At 43.0% G+C, this 18731-nt stretch overlaps 1 protein-coding gene across 1 annotated transcript; it reads right to left on the bottom strand.

Moving 5' to 3' along the window:
• Positions 1-248: 248 nt before the first annotated feature.
• CD9 (CD9 molecule) lies at positions 249-18505 on the bottom strand. The gene is made up of 8 exons (XM_077266532.1): positions 18267-18505; positions 5245-5347; positions 4635-4732; positions 4368-4442; positions 3903-4004; positions 2941-3027; positions 2510-2593; positions 249-725 (listed from the first exon to the last, which is right to left on the bottom strand). The coding sequence occupies exons 1-8, from the start codon at positions 18330-18332 to the stop codon at positions 660-662; spliced, it is 681 nt and encodes a 226-aa protein (XP_077122647.1). The 5' UTR covers positions 18333-18505; the 3' UTR covers positions 249-659.
• Between the last annotated feature and the right edge of the window lie 226 nt (positions 18506-18731).

The following is an 18731-nucleotide window of genomic DNA, read 5'->3' as shown; positions in this document are numbered from 1 at the left end:
GAAATGCGGGGAATCAAGGGCAGGTAACCAAGCTTGGCCAATTTTTTTTTTTAAAGTTTAGTTGTAGACAACCCCTTTAAAGAAGGTTTTACATGGTTGGTTCAGGTCGGAATACAACATAATTGTAGAGATTTTGCTAGAAAAATATCGGATTATCTGGATTATCAAAAGCTGAATTAAAAGGAATTTCATTTATTTATTTATTTATTTATTTTTGAGTCCCCATAAAATTAAAACCAGATCATTGATTTATTTGTACAGGATTTTTATTTTCTAATTAGGTATCAAATTATATTTCAACATAAGTTATGTCTTTGATTAATATAAGAAAGGCGCAAATTCGGAATAAACAGGAATAAACTCGTTACGGCCTTGCGTACATATACAATATACATATATGAATTTAACCTATCAACAAATCAGGTACCTTGTATCATTGGTTGAATATCTGAGACATACAGACGAACGGCGAGCTTCATATTGAAAAAAAAAAAAAAAATACAAGAAAACCAAGAAAAAAAAAAAAAGCCTTGCGTTAAAATAAAAATATAGCACAACTTTATTTTTTAGAAAAGGCTGTTCAAAATACTAAAACAAACATCGTCCCTTTGTCCCCTCCCCCACCCCCGTATGAACTTTTGGTTGACTGTACACTTCCATTATACCATCTCTCTGTTGTTTCGGATGGCGCAACAAAGAATCATGCTGAAGATCATTCCGAAAATCTGCAAGATAAAAAGTCCATGGATTAAAGAAGTTCTCAGTCTGAAATGATTTTCTATGACAATTATTAGATGGCAAATCAGTGGATTAAGGAGGAATAGTGGGTCGGTCTGACTCCTGGACCAATCAGATCTGTAGGACAACAGCGCTAGTCTCACTCAAGGATCAACCAGTGATCAGTAGATCAAGGACTACAGTGCCTGGCTGACTACTGGACCAAGCAGCCATCATAGATTAAGGAGGACTACAGTGCTGGGCTGACTACTGGACCAACGAGTGATCAGTAGATCAAGGAGGACTACAGTGCTGGGCTGACTACTGGACGAACAAGTGATCAGTAGATCAAGGAAGACTAAAGCGCAGGTATGACTCCTCGAACAAGCCTAGATCAGTAGATCAAGGAGGACTACAGCGCAGGTATGATGTCTGGACCAAGCAGCAATCAATAGATCAAGGAGGACTACAAGGCTGGTCTCACTCGTGGACCAACTAGTGATCTGTAGATCAAAGAGGACTACAGCGCCGGGCTGATTCCAGGGCCAACCAGAGATCAGTAGATCAAGGAGGACTACAGGCCTAGTCTGTGACTTCCCAGCGATCAGAAGATCAAGGAGGACTATATCACTTGCCTCACTCCTGAACCAACCAGCAATCAACAGATCAACGAGGACTACAGCACTGTTCCAACTCTTGTTCACTGTGCACATGGCTCATGTGTTCCTGCTTTAAATAATTGTTTTCTTGTTTCTACAAGACTAGGGAGTTCTCCACCCCTCCTTGTGAGCCATGCGCACAAAAGCCGTTCTATGCAGCGTGTCCACATTGGAAATTACCTTTCTGAACCCTGCTCATACAGGTATTATACATATAGCCAGGTTTTTAAATACATGAGATAGGGATTACATACATTAGTTAGGACTGCTCCAATACGGGTATACCTTGACGTTTGGTAGAGCGGCTTAACATATCAACCAAATACCCTGTGTTTTAACATTTTTTTTACTAGCACTTGCTGTTTACTGTGATTTTTTTGCAACAGTATTTTTTGGTTTTACTGTGCTTTTTTTGTGTTTTCAGTCTCTTGGTGGTGTGAACATGTCCCTACAGGCTTGTTCACTGTGCGCATGGCTCATGTGTTCCTGCTTTAAATAACTGTTCCAACTCTTGGACCAACCAAAGATCAGTAGATCAAGGAGGACTACAGCACCTGTCTGACTCTTGGAACCAACCAGCAATTGGTAAATCAAGGTGGACTACAGAGCTGGCCTGACTCCTGGATCAACCAGCGATCAGAAGATCAAGAAGGACTACAGCACAGGTCTGACTCCTGGACAAACTAGCGATCAGTAGATCAAGGAGGACCGACTCCTGGACCAGCCAATAATCCGGAGACCTAGGAACTATTCTAACTCCAGGACCAACTAGCGATTGGTAGATCAAGGAAGGTTACAGCGAAGGTCTGACTCCTGGACCAACCAACAATCAGTAGATCTAAGAGTCCTAGATCACGGGTCTGACTTTCTGCTCTTGCAGGTTTCTCACTAACCAGGAGGATAAGACATCGGGCTCATATACGGCTGCCATTGGAATCATATTATTGTGAACTTAACCCATGAAGCTACTAGTTATAATACCAGCTCCACCAATGTCAACACGCCTTTGAGAATCTACAAGTGCAGGAACCCCTTTAATAAAAGGGACATTTCAACAAGACAACCCATTTTTCATAAAAGCCTAACAAGATCCGATCATTTGGTGCAAGCTGCACACAGCCATACATACGTACCATGACCACTGCAATTCCAATTCCGACTGCTCCAATAATGTGAAACTTCTTATTGAAAATTTCCGCGATGGCATTTGGACAACCCTGGAAAATTGAGCGAAAAATTATAAAATATCAGTCAGGTCAGAATATCCAATAACGTTGATTTTGTGGCAATTATTTTGACATGGGATGTCCAACCTTTTATTACATGTCCTGCCACCACTAGGGGGAGCTCAGGAGAATACATCACACCAGTTTATTACTGAGTATACAGGAAGCTCCCCCTAGTGGTGGCTGTAGGCAGCCCACATTTTAGCACTTAAAGGGGTATTCTTGTTGCATCATTTATCACCTACTCTTTATATTTTCATGCTGCACCAATCCACAGATGGACTACATTCCCCCACATACAATAACTGCATGATAAAGACTAATCAAGACTACTATACCTGGACAGTTAATGCCTCCAATCCAGTCTTGGGACAAATATCGGACAGTAGAGTTTCTGCTCCTATTAATTTACCGCAACAATCCAACTGCAAATAAATGAAAACAACCACAGGGCGTAACTTACATCACTGACAATCAATAATAGCAAAAAAGATGTACTAGAGTAAAAATAAAGATAAAAAAAGGGAAAAGGAAGGCCTTAGTGGTGAAAATACATACATATATAGATATATAAGGACTGGGGTTAAAGAAGGAGGGACGGACAGCAAGGGGGTGGAGGGGATCTAAGAGGGAGGGACGGACAGAGAACCAGTGGAGGAGGCCCTAAGAGGGAAAGACGGACAGCCATGGGAGGGTCAAAGAGAGAGGGATGGACAGCCATGGGAGGGTCAAAGAGGGAAAGACTGACAAGCAAGGGGAAAGTCAAAGAGGGAAAAGACAGACAGCCATGGGAGGGTCAAAGTGGGAAAGTCGGACAGCCATGGGAGAGTCAAAGAGGGAAAGACAGACAAGCAAGGGGAAAGTCAAAGAGGGAAAACCAGACAGCCATGGGAGGGTCAAAGAGGGAAAGAGACAGCCATGGGAGGGTCAAAGTGGGAAAAAACGGACAGCCATGGTAGGGTCAAAGTGGGAAAAAACGGACAGCCATGGTAGGGTCAAAGTGGGAAAAAACGGACAGCCATGGTAGGGTCAAAGTGGGAAAAACGGACAGCCATGGGAGGGTGAAAGAGGGGCCATAGGAGGGTCAAAGAGGGAAATATGTAAAGCAAGGGGAAGGTCAAAAACAGAGGGACAGGCAGCCATTGGGGCAGTCAGAGATGAAGGGACAACCAGAGGGTCAAGACACTGACTTACCTAGCTGACCCTGAGGGAAGGAGACAGAGGGGAGAAGCATGGAGAGAAAGAAAGAGGCAGAACAGTAAGATGATTGACGCTTTATTGTGGGGGCCTGGAGACTTACAGCAAAATGAATGGACTTCAGGGTTTCCTTCAGAGCTGCGTCTTGGTTCTGCTTATATTTATCGTAGGTCTCTGTGTAAAACGTCTGCAGTTCATCCACTACCTAAAGAGAAAGAACAAAAACCATCTCATGATTACAGCTCTGAAAATACAAAAAAAAACACAAACTACAGTATGTCAGGAATTTCTGAAGGAAGAAGACACAATGCTGCATATGGCTGCACATAATAGCACCATACAGTGCTCACAATACTAAAACTGTATATAAAGCCCACGTTTCAATGGCAAATAATAACGCTCCTTGGGATCCCATTTTCAAGGGTACTCTAGGAACCCTAGTTTGCCCAACCCTAAAGCTGATCAGTCTAGTACCACCATAATACTTGGATATTACATACACATAAAATGCAATTATTCATTGAATTTTACCAAATGACCAGAAAAATAATAAAAATATTTTTTTTACCTTGTCCTTATTGGCAAAACCCCAGATTCCTGCAGCGATTTCAATGGCAAAAATGACGAGAAGGAAAGCAAAGAACTGAAGGGGGTTGAACAAAAAAACAAACAAAAAAACAACAGTAAATAACAATGTTCCATGACATCTACCGTATATATACACATCAACAGTTTGCTTTACCGAGGAAAACAGCGCCACCGCTATCCCTTGGCTATGTCTGGTATTGCAACTCAGCTCCATAGAATTTTTGGCCAATGAAACCAAACAACTTACCAGTCCCAGCATGCACTCTGACTCCTGAATCGCACCACAGCATCCAAGGAAACCAACCAACATCATAAGGGCTCCAGCGCCAATCAAGATGTAGACCCCTACGAGAAGAAACACACAATGTCCATCAAAAACAAGGTGATCGTCACCACTAGGGGGGAGCTTATGACAGTTGGTGCTTATAAAATTGTATGTAAAGGGGAGGAGCTAGATGCAAACACAAACATTCTGCTGCAAGTTCTCCTAAAACGACATCGAATTTAAAGGGTAACCGTTTCATGACACTTGCAGCAGAATGTTTGTGCCTGACTCTAGCTCCGCCCCTCAAATAGAAGATGACAGTGGCAAATCATAAGATTCTAATCTCAGTAAAGACTGAAGACATTTTCCACCATGAATTAAAAGTGAAAGTTCAGTCCAGGAGGAGAAAATAGCAGATTTCTCTGATAAGATATATTACAAAGTTGCTTATTTTCAGGTGTACCATTGATTTATTAAATAAAAATTATAACCACAATTTCCCTTTAATTTTTGAATTCTATGTCTGGAGCTCAGCCTCAGGACAAAAATGAGCCCTAATCGCTACGCATTGATAAAATTAAATGGGACTTACCAGTATAAAAGGAATTTGCGTTGGTATCTACTTCAAACATGGTCTTTGTCTGATTGTCGAACCGCAGCCATAGTCCTATTGCGAGAACGGCTGTTCCTGCCAGCTGTGGAGACACAGAACAAGTACGTAGAACTGACTTATTGACAATGTAATAAGGTGATAATTATCACACAGGGGCAGCAGTCTCAGGGTCACAAAGCAACTTACAGAACCGGGTAGAGCAGTAATAGGGCAGCCTGACTCCCGACAAATGCACTCATCAGTATTCCAATTTATTACACAGCATCAGCACCATGCACATGCACAGTACCTATGCTCATCTGGAGTACAGAAGATGGCAGCGATGGGTGTTTCTCCTCTGTGTGTTCTGCTTATGGGAAGTCGTTTTTTTTCTTTTATTTTTCTATAATTTTGTTTAGTTCTAAAACTTTGCAAATTGCTTTATTATGGAATTTGTCTTATTCCCTCTAACAAAAAAAAAAAACATGAAAAAAAAAAGTAAAGAAAAATCAAACCCCCTAATAAAGTGGTTAGCAAAGTTTTAGAACTGGACAAAAATGATAAACGTAAAAAAAAAAAAAATTATTTTTCTTTTTTATTATTTTTGTGCAATTATAAAACTTTGCAAATCACTTTATTAGGGGATTTTTTTAATACAGAAAATACAAATTCAGGACGGCTGATGGCGGCCATATTGATTGCCAGTCAACGTTCCCAGGAACAGATATAGGTTAAAAAAAAAAAAAAAATTGCAGAATAGACTTGGAACAATCTAAAGATGATCATAGAAAAAAAAAAGTTCAATTTCCCTGCAGTGCCCCTACAGGATAAATGAGGCATTACACCCCTTATGGGATAAATGAGGCATTACACCCCTTATGGGATAAATAAGGCATTACACAGTTCCTACTGAGGTTATTGGGATGGCTGAGTAATAAGGGCGAAAGATGCTCTCTGGAGGCAGAAAAGGGATGGGTGGCTTATTAAAGGGGATTGGTTATAGCCACAAAGCTGCCCAAATCCTACATGCCAAATAGCTAAAGTTGTTAAGTTTTCACACGTCAGTCATATCGGCAAGACATCTGCAAACCTAACGTTTGCATATTAGCATTCACTGTATACAATCTATTGTTCTCTGTTATCAGCCAGTAAGTAGCAAAAAAATTCTAAAAGTCATTAGAATGAAAAACTAGAGAAGTCCTCCCCCCTCCATCATCACTACTTTATCTTATACATCTAGTTCTAAGAACCTCCGGATACAGTTACGTGTGTGACCGATCGCATGCAATTTTGAGGTTAGTGTCCCTTTAAGTAACAGTGGAAGTGACAGGTGAAACCGCCGCGCTCTACCCAAATTTTCCACAAAGATGACTCATTGTTCTCTGGTGTAAGGCGGTAATAATGGAGCCACGGATTACTGCTCAAACTGGTTTTTCTCACATCGCTCAGGACTGAGTGGAATGGGAATTCTCATACACGAAAACAGTCACATGAGACGAGAACACGACCTCTCGTCGTCTCACGGACCAAAAATAAAAATGTACGATACTAATTTTTTGCACAGTACTCATGAAACAGGAGGCCCAGGATGAGCATGAATAGGGTGGCCCAGGATGAGCAATGTACTAATGAATCAGCTGGCTCAGGGTGAGCGCTGTTCTTGTGAATTAGGAGGCTCAGGATGAGCTATGTACTCATGAATCAGGAGGCCCAGGATGAACAGTGCAGAGATGATACCCAGATATTTATGTGATGACTGATGGTGGGGGAGGGGTACAGGACGCTGTCTCTAAATTTACAGTCTGTGGTAACTTCCTACACAACACTCAGCACTACTCGAAGCGAGAGATGGGGTAGGGCTGGAAATACCGAGCAAAGAAAACGGCAAGTGTTATGTTTCCGTAGCAACAGATTGACAGCAACCAATCTCCAAGCAACCGCTGTATGAACTCAGTGTATGGTATGGTGTATGAGACTGTACAACGTGACTGCCAGAAGAGGAGATATTCCAGTCATCAACTAGAGCGTCAGTCACAGAGGGATTCACCCTCCCCCCCCTGACGACAATGGCATCAGTCGCAGAGGGCTCTCCCGTCAAAGACCGCATCAATCGCAGAGGGATTCACGTTGAAAATGGCATAAGTCGGAGTGTGCCCCCTCAATGACATTGCCAGTAGCCGAGTCCCCGTCAACAACAGTTCCAGGCACAGCACCCCTCCATAATAGCGTTACATACTCAGTCCGCCATGATTAATAGTGCCAGCCGCAGAGTCTCCATGTCAGTATATGTCCCAGTTGCAGAGTCCTCCCTTAACAAGTGTCATCTGCAGATCCCACTCCCTCACCAACAGCGCCAGCCCCTCCATCACCAACAGCGCCAGCCCCTCCATCACCAACAGCGCCAGCCACTCCATCACCAACAGCGCCAGCCACTCCATCACCAACAGCGCCAGCCACTCCATCACCAACAGCGCCAGCCACTCCATCACCAACAGCGCCAGCCACTCCATCACCAACAGCGCCAGCCACTCCATCACCAACAGCGCCAGCCCCTCCATCACCAACAGCGCCAGCCACTCCATCACCAACAGCGCCAGCCACTCCATCACCAACAGCGCCAGCCACTCCATCACCAACAGCGCCAGCCACTCCATCACCAACAGCGCCAGCAACAACAGTTTTTCCAAAATGAGCTAGACGATGGCTCAGACAGCGACACATCTCGTCCCCGGTCAAAGATCGCTCTGTGCCGCTGTTATATCGATGTCAGTCTACCAACCAATAATACCACAAGTGGGCAGTTCAGGCCTAATGCAACCCCCATCAATGAAGAATAATGTACTTTTAAACAGTTTGTGGAAATCCAGGAGAAGGGAGTGGGCAGAAATCGGGGGGGAAGCTGATGGGAGTGACACCCGCAACCGGATGATGAGAATGATGACAGCAGCGGAGGAGGAGCGAGCTGATTTTATAAGAGACAGTGACCAGGCCAAGCATGTGAGGATGTTAGTGATGATGTGAGGAGAAGAAGGAAGTTTGTGGGAAGTGACAGAAAAAGAAGAAAAGTTCATATCATATCACGTGGATGAAGTCACATGGTCCAAATATTATAATATATATTTATTATTATTTTTAAATGTGAAAACAGAATCCATTCACGACTTCTTTTGAGAAATGTTTTAAAAGGGAAAAAAAAATAAAAAAAAAAATGGTGGCAGGCCTCTAGAGACTCAACATTTTCAAAACTTCTCAAATTTATAGGTCACCCTTCAAATGACTCCTCCAATTACCTCTGAAGACGTTCACATGATCTGAACCGAAAGTCAAAAGACAGTTATGTCTGTACGCATGCCACAAAACTTAAAGGGGTAGAAAGTTAGGACCTGAGCTTATCTCTGGATTCGGGACATCCAGGCAGAAAATGGATGATGAAGAGGCGGCTGCGCACACAGTTCTCTACATTCCCTTCTATGGGAGTCACGGAAAAAAAAAAAAGCCTTGTAAGCGTTCTTGGCCAACTCCCATAGAAGTGAATGTAGAGATAAGGACTCGTGGGCCCCCAATTTCACCATCTATCTCATATCTATATCATATCCTTCGCTTATGCCAAAAATGTCTTGAATGGGAAAAACCCCTTTAAGATCCCAGATCCCACACCTCAGGCGGCGAGACAGGGAACGGTTGAATCTCAGGCTCATACTCCCCGGTACCGTCATTGGTAGAATAGAATAGGAGCTGCCCCTATCCTTTCCCGAGACTACCCCAAACTAGTCAGGACCACCCAGCTTTGAGTAGGGTTTGCATAAATGACTGCGCCCCCTTTTGGCCCAAGACATCCCCAATTTTGCCAGGACTGTGGCTGAAAAATTGTGACAGACCTGTATAAAATGTCATGATCATTCTCTGTCCCATCCCTTTAAATATTCCATAGACACAATTTTGTTCTGATGTCAATTACGTTTAAAAAAAAAAACGAAAAACGACATCAAAACACCCAATCACCTCCATATGGCGCGGCGCTAAAATCTCAGGCCTGTCTACACCAAGGGCAACTGTATAATAACCAAAACAGCCCATAATAAAACTCAAGGTCATAAATGGAGAACAAACAAATGTCAGACTTATTTATGGCGTGACGTCTAAGGGAAAATACAGATCTGAGTATAAAAGGGAATGCATACTTTTGCAAATAATTGTAACTAAGCTCCAGTGCTATAATAATAATAATAATAATAATAATAATAATATTATAAAAAAAAAAAAAAAAAAAAAAGAAAAATGTGAACGATTTAAAAAATATCGGATTCTACTGAAAGGTTTATTCAGCTCCTATGCAAACCTATGTGTCGCCATGGTTACAGATTATAAATAAACCCTATGTAGATTTTTCCTGTAGTCACGTACTACTATAATCCCTCTCGTAAGCCGAGAGCAACTCCTCACTGTAATATCACCAGCCCCCCCAGTGTGATTGTCGTAAGCCCACTCCAAAGCCAAGGGCACCCCCTCACTGTGATGCCACTAACCCTCCTGAGACAAGGACATCCCCTCACTGATGTCACGAGACCTCCTAAGCCGAGAGCAGCCCTTCACTGTGATGTCACTAGTCCTCCTGAGATGAGGACATCCTCTCACTGATGTCACCAGCCCTACAAAGCCAAGGGCAGCCCCTCACTGTGATGTCACTAGCCTGAGAGGAGGACATCTCCTCTCACGGTGATATCACCAGACCTCCTAAGCAAAGAGCAGCGCCTCACTGGAAGGTCACTACCCCTCCCAAGACAAGGCTTCCCCTTCACTACGTCACGAGCCCTCCTAAAACGAGACTACCCTCTCACTTTGATTGTCATATACCCTCCTGAGATAACCCCTTCTCCATCGCTGTGATGTCACTAGGCTTCCTGAGATGAGGAGATTCCCCCCTCATTGTGATGTCAACAGACCTCTTGGGAAGAACCCTCCTCCTTACTGTGATGTCACTATCCTCCTTCCTGTGAGTCTTTTACTCCACTGTGATATTACTAGCCCCCCACCCCAGGGAATCTTCTCCTTTCCAGTGAAATCCCTTTAATTTCCAGGAAACAAAATGTTTGTGCAGAGTTCTTCTCTCCGGGAAACACTATGGTCAGGTCACCAGAGAACGTGATGTCATCATGGACATTGTACTGTATTTATGGGGCAATGTCTCTAGTGCTGTACATCCTATGCAAGGGGAAAACCCCTTTAATTCCTTACATAGACTTAACTTTATAGACAAAACTTTTAGGTAAAGATTATAATGTGACTAGTCGTTATCTTTCCCACTCCCTCTGCCATTTTTTATTGGAGTTGTGGTGGCATCGGCCACTTCAAATCTTTTGCCTTATACAATGCTTTTTGTTTCCCTTCCAAAAACAGCGCCACCCCTGATTGTAGGTTGTTCCTAGTATTGCAGGAGAATAGCTGAAAAGAGCAGCTATGAAGGACTTAGCTTGATTACAGTGGCATGTAAAAGTTTTGGCACCCCTGGTCAAAATTACTGTTACTGGCCTTTCCTAACGATGATAGTGAACAAGCCATAAACCCAACAGGCTAATTAAGGTCCGAAACCTTGGTCAAAGTTATCTGAAGAGCACAGAAATCTACAAGGGTGTCCAAACGTTGGCATTAACTGTTCACAATAACAGTAATTTTGATCAGGGGTGCCCAAACTTTTACATAACATGTATTTAAATGGAGTTCAAGTGCAAAAGGGATAAAAAAAACAAAACAAAAACTCATTCACTTGAATAGGTGGTATGTTTCGTACAGACATTTTATGCAAAAGTTTTTTTTTTCTCCAAGAAATAGCACCACTCTTGCTCATAAGCTGTATGGTAATACAACTTATTAAAGGAGTTGTTAAGGTTTAGAAAGACATGGCAGATATCTTTTACAAAATGGTGCCACACTTGCCTACAGGTAGTATCTGGTATTGCAGCTTAGCCACTGAAGCAAACTGGGCTGAACTACAATACTAAACGTAACTTGTGGACTGGCGTGACGCAGTTTTTGAAAGCCAGCAACTACATTCTTTTTTCTACTTCTGTAAAATCCCTTTAAAGATGACCCATCATTTGCCATACGTATGTAATTACTTTTTAACTTGCTAAAACGCAGCTGTTCTCCTGAATCCGGCGTTGTATTTCTTTTGATCCTGCGCCTTTCCGTTCCAGAGATATGGCTTCTTTCTTTCCTGTATATAAATCTAGTCATCTTATACAATTGGGCGTGATTCTCAAGAAACCTCCCATGAAGAGCCGAGAACCACACCCACTTGTCTTAAAAAAAGAAAAAATTATATACAGGGAACTGGAGGCCATATCTCAGGAACAGAGAGGCGTAGGAACAAAAGAAAAACATCGCCAGATTCAGGAGAACAGCGGCATTTATGCCAGGTAAAGAGATTCCATATTTCTGGTAAGGTTCTGTTTAAAGGGGTGCGACAATCTAGAATATTTTTTCACCTATGCATTATGCTAGATTGCTGCACGTTTTGGCAGTTTCTGTTTGTGCTATATTTTCTAGCACCCACTGGAAGCTATCAGAGATTTAGAACTTATCACCGCCTCCCCCCAAAAAATAAAATTATGCACGTTGGAATATCCCTTTAAATTTGTCCAAGCTGCAATACCGGATACAGCAAAGGACCAAAAGTGGAGCAATCTACATGATTGGACCGTCTCCTCTTTTTTAATGACCGATCCAAAATTTTCAGTAGTAACATACACCTCATGAATTAAAGGAATCAAATATTTTCTGTTCTGGAACAAGAGAACATTTGACGTAGAGAAACCAGAAGAAATATGAGGAACGGAAATGAAGCTGTGCCCCTTCATAGTCCCTCACACACCATGTGAAACCTGATAAACAATCCTCGCGGTGAAGGCGTGGAGGCCTTGTGACATCACAGCAGACGGATGACTACCACAGCACAATGACCTTTTCAAGACAGCAGATGAAGAATGGCAAGTATTTCAGAAGAAGGCTCCCAGAAGAGCCGGCCTGAGCTAATATTTACAGTTCTAACCTCTCCAAGCTATCTACAGCAGACGGTCCCTGTGCCATAATCACATAGGGGCTACTTACTTTCGGAAAGCTCATCATGAAACATTCCCTTATGTAACTTCAAGAACGTCATTCGTTCAGTCCCTAAAGCTGTCCATACACCTTAGTCTGAGCACTCGTCAGTCAGACAGCTACCTATCCCGACCCTCCCCCCACCTCAAAAAAATGCACACCAAGCTTGCCCAATCATTCATGCGTTTCCAATGAGTGAAAGAATAAAAGAGGCTGCCACAGACCTTTGGTTTTGGCTTATCGTCCCAGAAATCAAAAGGATTGGGCCTATGGATTCAACATGCCCGATCATTCTTCTTTCCAATATTATCCATTCTCTCCCAATAGATAAAATTGTCAGCCGGTCCCGCCCAAAAATCATCCAACTTTATTCTAACGTGTAAAGGAGCCTTTAAATGCAATCTAATTGACGATAGGAATAGATTTTTAAAGGGAACTTTTCACTGGATTTTATTTAATCCAAGTTATTTCTCTAATTGCTGCCTCCTCTCCACTGATTCTGAAACAGTTTTTCTTTTTCTTCTGTGCCCCTCCGTTCCAGAGTTATGGCCACCGGTAATAAAGAAGCACGTTTTCCCTTTAGCTAACTGGGTGTGTACCACAGAACTGTGGGTGTGGCCTTGTTTTGATTGGTTAGCGGCAGAGGAGAAATGGAAACCGCCCACAGAGAAGTTCTTTGGTATACGCCCAGTTAGCTGAAGTGAAAATGTACACCTATATTTCCGAGGGGCATAACTTTGGAACGGAGGGGCATAGAGAAAAAAGAAAAACTGTTCCGGTATCGGAGGAACAGTGGCAATTTGAGGAAGTGCTCAGTTTAAATAATATAAATCCAGTAAAATATCCCCTTTAAGTATTAAAAATTATCAATGAAAAAGGTGATAATTTGCAGGTCAGTGGGGGTCTAATCGTTAAAATGAGGTTCTGAAATTTACTGTTGGGATCCACAACTTATCATCATAGGCGATAAGTAGTGATGAGCGAACGTGCTCGGATAAGGTGTTATCCGAGCATGCTCGGGTGCTATCCAAGTGTCTTCGGGGAGCTCAAAACATATGTTCAAGTACTTGTGGCTGCTAAGACAGCCGCAACACATGCAGGGATGGCCTGTTTGTCGAAGAGCCGTGGGGACTCGAACATATTTTTCAACAACACTCCCTCTTGACCTCAGACCGCGAAACCCAGGTGTGTGAATGAGGCCTAACCATGAGACTTTTGTTCGGGAGTATGGTGCATCCAACCTTCTTGGCGGACCTATGATTGTAGAAGTCTTTTAACCCAACCAAATCTATGGTGCCCTTGAAATAAGTGGCGCAAGATAGACTCGGTAGAAGCTTAGCTCCTCATCCTCCGTAGACATTGTGACCTTTCGGTAGAGGGAAAAAAATTGAGAAAGACGTGCATGTTTAATGGGACAGTCTCGGTACTGGTGCCAGGTGGGTGCCAACAAGCCACTGTCCCAAAAAAAACAAAACTAACATCAATTGTTGTACGTCACAGACTCGGAATCTTGTGGGATTTCTCCTTTAAAAAGCGGCTGGTGAGAAGGACGCACAATCCTCCCTTTATGAGGCATTTCTCCTGCCAACGTTTGCGAAACAATGAACAGACATGTAGGCCGGCCCAGCGAGCAGCTCCACACCCTGACAAATCACTACAGCGGCAGAGCTCCTAATCATGTCAGCCACAGAAATAGAGGAGTCCTCGGAGCATCGTCTCAGGAGGGGGTGGGAGAAGGCTCCGACATAACAACCCGCTGGAGTGGGGACTCCCTAAAGAGGTCACAGTATGACAAATCCAGCCGGGAGGCTGCAGAAAACAGACTTCCAACAAGGACAGGTCCAAGAAGGAAGAGAATCCTTAAGCCATCACTTGGCATAAACACATTTTTTGCATAATTAATTTGCATATTATTGCATAAGTATTTGATACAATAGAAAAACAGAACTTAATATTTGGTACAGAAACCTTTGTTTGCACTTACAGAGGTCAGATATTTCCTGTAGTTCTTGACCAAGTCTGCCCACACTGCAGCAGGGATTTTGGCCCCCTCCTCCACAGAGATCTATCAGGTTTCGGGGTTGTCACTGGGCAACATTGAGTTTCAGCTCCCTCCAAAGATTTTCTATTGGGTTCAGGTCTGGAGACTAGCTAGGCCACTCCAGGACCTTGAAATGCTTCTTATGGGGCCACTTCTTAGTTGCCCTGGCTGTGTGTTTCACGTCATTGTTATGCTGGAAGACCCAACCACCACCCATCTTCAATGCTCTTACTGAGGCAAGGAGGTTATAGGCCATAATCTCGCAATACATGATTCCATCCATCCTCAGTCATCCTGTCCCCTTTGCAGAAATGTACCTCCAAAGTATGATGTTTCCTCCACCATGCTTCATGGTTGGGACAGTGTTCTTTGTGTTGTACTCAACCTTATTTTTCCTCCAAACACGGCGAGTGAAGTTGATACCAAAAAGTTCTGTTGTGGTCTCATCTGACCACATGACTTCTCCCGTGCCTCCTTTGGATCATCCAGATGGTCATTGGTGAAGTTCAAACGGGCCTGGGCATGTGCTGGTGTGTGCAGGGGGACCTTGCTTGCCCTGCAGGATTTTAATCCATGGTGGCGTAGTGTGTTACTAGCGGTAATGTTTGAGACTGTGGTCTCAGCTCTCTTCAGGTCATTGACCAGGTCCCTCCCGTGTAGTTCTTAGTCAATTCCTCACCTTTCTCAGAATCATCCTCACCCCACGATGCGAGATCTTGCATGGAGACCCAGACCGAGGAAGATTGACAGTCATCTTGTGTTTCTTCCATTTTCTAATAATTGTGCCAACAGTTGTTGCCTTCTCACCAAGCTGCTTGGCTATTGTCCTGTAGCCCATCCCAGCCTTGTGCAGGTCTACAGTTTTGTCCCTGGTGTCCTTAGACCGCTCTTTGGTCTCAGCCATGGTGGAGAGGTTGGAGTGTGTGGACAGGTGTCTTTTATACAGGTAATGAGTACAGAGTTAGAGGGCAAAATTTTTGCTGGTGGGTCGGTGATCAAATACTTATTTCATGAAATAAATTTTGTATTTTATGTAAAAAAATATATTTTGATCTTTTCTTTTTAGATTCTGTCTCTTAGAAGTGAAGCGTACCTACGATAAAAATTACGGACCTCTCCATTCTTTGTAGGCGGAAGAACTTGCAAAATCGGGCGTGTATCAAACACTTATTTTCCCCACTGTATATATATCTAGTCTTGTTAGCCAAGTGGGAGTGTTCACCAACTCTTCTCTATGGGAATCTTCTTGATGACTACACCCACTTGGCTATCAAGACTAGATTTGTATACAGGGAAGAGGAGGCCATATCTCGGGAACGGAGAGGCGCAGGAACAAAAGAAAAACATCAGCGGATTCAGGAGAACAGCGGCATTTACGCCAGGTAAAAAATTACATATTTATGGCAGGTGATAGATCCTAAAATTACATATTTAGGGCAAGTTATAGATCCTCTTTAAAGGGGGTTCTCCTGTTGGACAATTTTGCCATGATAAGCCAATCTCCTGCTCTGGAACCCTAGGGATCATCTGTGATGGAACCCGAGAGCAAGTGTTCAATTTCCCTACAGCGCCATCTTCAAGAGAAAAGAGACATTACACAATTCTCATGAAAATCGTAAAAAAAAAAAACTGCCAAAATTATGTAAAAAGGACATGTTTGATCCTCCTAAGCAATGGCCTTCGAAGACCCTTGGTCTTCTGATCCGAACTTACAGCCTCACGTGTGCCCATGACCTGCGACAGTCTGGGCATCTGACATTAGAGATGTGGCAGCCTGTTCCATAATAGCCTGGTTAAAAGTAATTTATGGAATTGCTTTCTATGCAGTTTCCTATTAGGTCCAACACATGTTGGGTGGCAAATCCCTTTTAGGCAACAAATCATGGGCAATGGTCTTAAAGGGCCACCTGTCCAACTGACTTCAGCATGACAGCACATCTGCTGTCTCCATCCATTTTTATCACCCCTAGAGGAGGGGAGGGAGTGATCTCCTTCAAGGAGTTGTCCATTTTGGACTCTAATCTTGGGAAGGAGGGTGCTGCAATAGTTGGGGGAGGGGGGGGGGGGGTCACTATTTAACCTAAGGGGGTCCTTACTATTGGGAACCATTTTATATCGCAGGTCCGTTCTAGTATAAATACTACGTTTCTCTATAGCGCCACCAAGAGGTAAAAATAAGTAGTGCATGTTTCCATTGCGAATCACCTCCCAATTTTCATTTTGGGGGGGCGGTAATGCATCCTATCATAATTGCCATGACATTTTGTTCCCAGGAGAAGGTTGATAGGAATAACATCCATGACAGCGACACCTGGGATCTTTTGATCTCCACCATAAACCAAACAATCCCAACATCTGTATATTCCATCACGTCCAGATGCTAACTCCATTGCCATGACCTTGAATGAAGGGGTTAACAGATGCCTATGGGGGGGTTTTAAGAGTCCCAAAAATGGGCAAAACAGTCGCTTTTTAGTATCTGTAGAACTACAAGCACCCTCAAACTTCCCTAGACAGACACTGGGACCAATTCCTACCCTTGTTCTTGAGTAGGACTACAATTCCCAGCAGCCAGAGACTGCACGACTACGCGGAGAACAACAAGTACCATCAGATCAAATCACTTTATCTACCTGTATACCTGGCGCACGCTCACAGCAATAAAATGGATGGCGGACTGACAATTTTAGGCCACCCAGCAATTAAATACCAGCATGTACTGTTGTAGAACAACAAGTCCCAGCATCTATAAATCACACCAGACACTGGAGGACATTATTTGGCAGAACTAAAAGTCTCAGCCATTCAAACACCAAGGGGGTTAAATTCGAGACATAGGACAGGCTGTAGAAGCACAACCAGCCAGGGTGTTTTTTGTAGAACTACAAGTCCCAGGCAAAAGAAAATGAATGCTTAAAGTATTCAGAAGGGAGTAGAACTACAAGTACCAGCATGTTGTTGGTGATGGGGTACACATTAGATACTAAAGGTGTGCAAATTGGTAGGGGCTTATGAAAAAAAATAAATAAATAAATAAATTACAAGTTCCAGCACACCCATCCCAACCCGGGGAGAGAAAAAAAAAAAAAAAGGTGAGGTTCTGTGTTGTGTCTGCGCTACAGCTACGTAGTATGGTATAACAAAGCAACAAGCCAGAAAAAAAAAGAAAAGTTATTTTATATATCATAAAAAAAACACCACAAACATGTAACTACATAATGCATAAAATACAATGCAGAACATAAAACACAAAATACTATACATAACAGCATATAAACATAATACACAAACTATGAGATAAAACACATGTAAATCACAAGATAATCCAGGCTAACACATAAAACACAGCATATAACAAACACAGTACACAACATATAACCACAAAGCATAAAACATACTATAAGACAACATATAACCACAGAAAACACAAAGATAATATAAACACATTGAATATCAAAAGATAAAACCCAGCATGTAAGTCACAGCACATAAACCACAACATTAGATAACACACAAACCATGTAAATCACAACATAATACTTGACTTACAACACATAAAATCGAACATATAACAAATACAACATATAACCAAAAGCGCATAATTCGAAACATAAAACACAACAGAGCACCAATACAACACGTCACAATAAAACACAGCATATAACAAACACAAAAGAACCACAGAAAATAAAACACAGCAGATAACAAAACATAAAAAACAAAGTTACAAAGTAACAGCACAGGAGTAAAGTTCCCACCAGAGAGGCATCAGCAGCACTTCATCCCTGAGCTCAGACTTTCCCCCAGCCCCTCGCCTGCACCTCCCTGCCCCCTCCAACCTTCCTTTACCCCCCTCACATTTGCCCGCAGAGCTTCCACTCACCCAGAAGATGAAATTGAAGGCGAAGAGCAGATATTTAATGCACTTGGTTCCCCCTTTGACGGGCATGATGGAAGTAGTGTGTGCTGAACTCCGGAGAAGTTGCTAATGTCTCCCGCAGCAGCAGTAGGGTGTGCCTCTGTGCCTCCCCAGCCCTGCCTTACATGCAATGCTGTATCCAGCCTCTGCTCTGGCGCCCCCTGCCGGCGGACACTCCCACTGCCGGCTCAGGTTACTGCCACACCTTCATGTTGGCTGCTCTGCTCAGGTCGGGATTATTTCTAGGGGCCATTATTCACTTATTACTTTACACCATTGGATTTATGTCCTGTTGATTGTAAGATGCCAACATATTCCGCAGCGCAGTACAGAGGCTGATCTCCTAGGATAGGATTCCACGGAGTCGCTCACGAGTGGGGAACATTTTCTAAGGTCAATTCTCCGCCATGGTTAAACATTGGGAATGGA

Source organism: Ranitomeya variabilis, chromosome 5, assembly GCF_051348905.1.
Source record: "Ranitomeya variabilis isolate aRanVar5 chromosome 5, aRanVar5.hap1, whole genome shotgun sequence".
Classification (NCBI taxonomy): domain Eukaryota; kingdom Metazoa; phylum Chordata; class Amphibia; order Anura; family Dendrobatidae; genus Ranitomeya; species Ranitomeya variabilis.
Note: the sequence above shows the minus strand (reverse complement) of the source record. Positions and strands in the feature narration are given on the sequence as shown.

Bases quoted from the DNA above. Each gene is read 5' to 3' on its own strand.
- CD9 (XM_077266532.1), bottom strand. From the start codon at position 18,332: ATGCCCGTCAAAGGGGGAACCAAGTGCATTAAATATCTGCTCTTCGCC. The intron at 4,733-5,244 runs GTAAGTCCCATT...TTCTTCTCGTAG, and splicing joins CGCAAATTCCTTTTATACTG to GGGTCTACATCTTGATTGGC. The intron at 4,005-4,367 runs GTAAAAAAAATA...CTTTCTCTTTAG, and splicing joins GTTTTGCCAATAAGGACAAG to GTAGTGGATGAACTGCAGAC.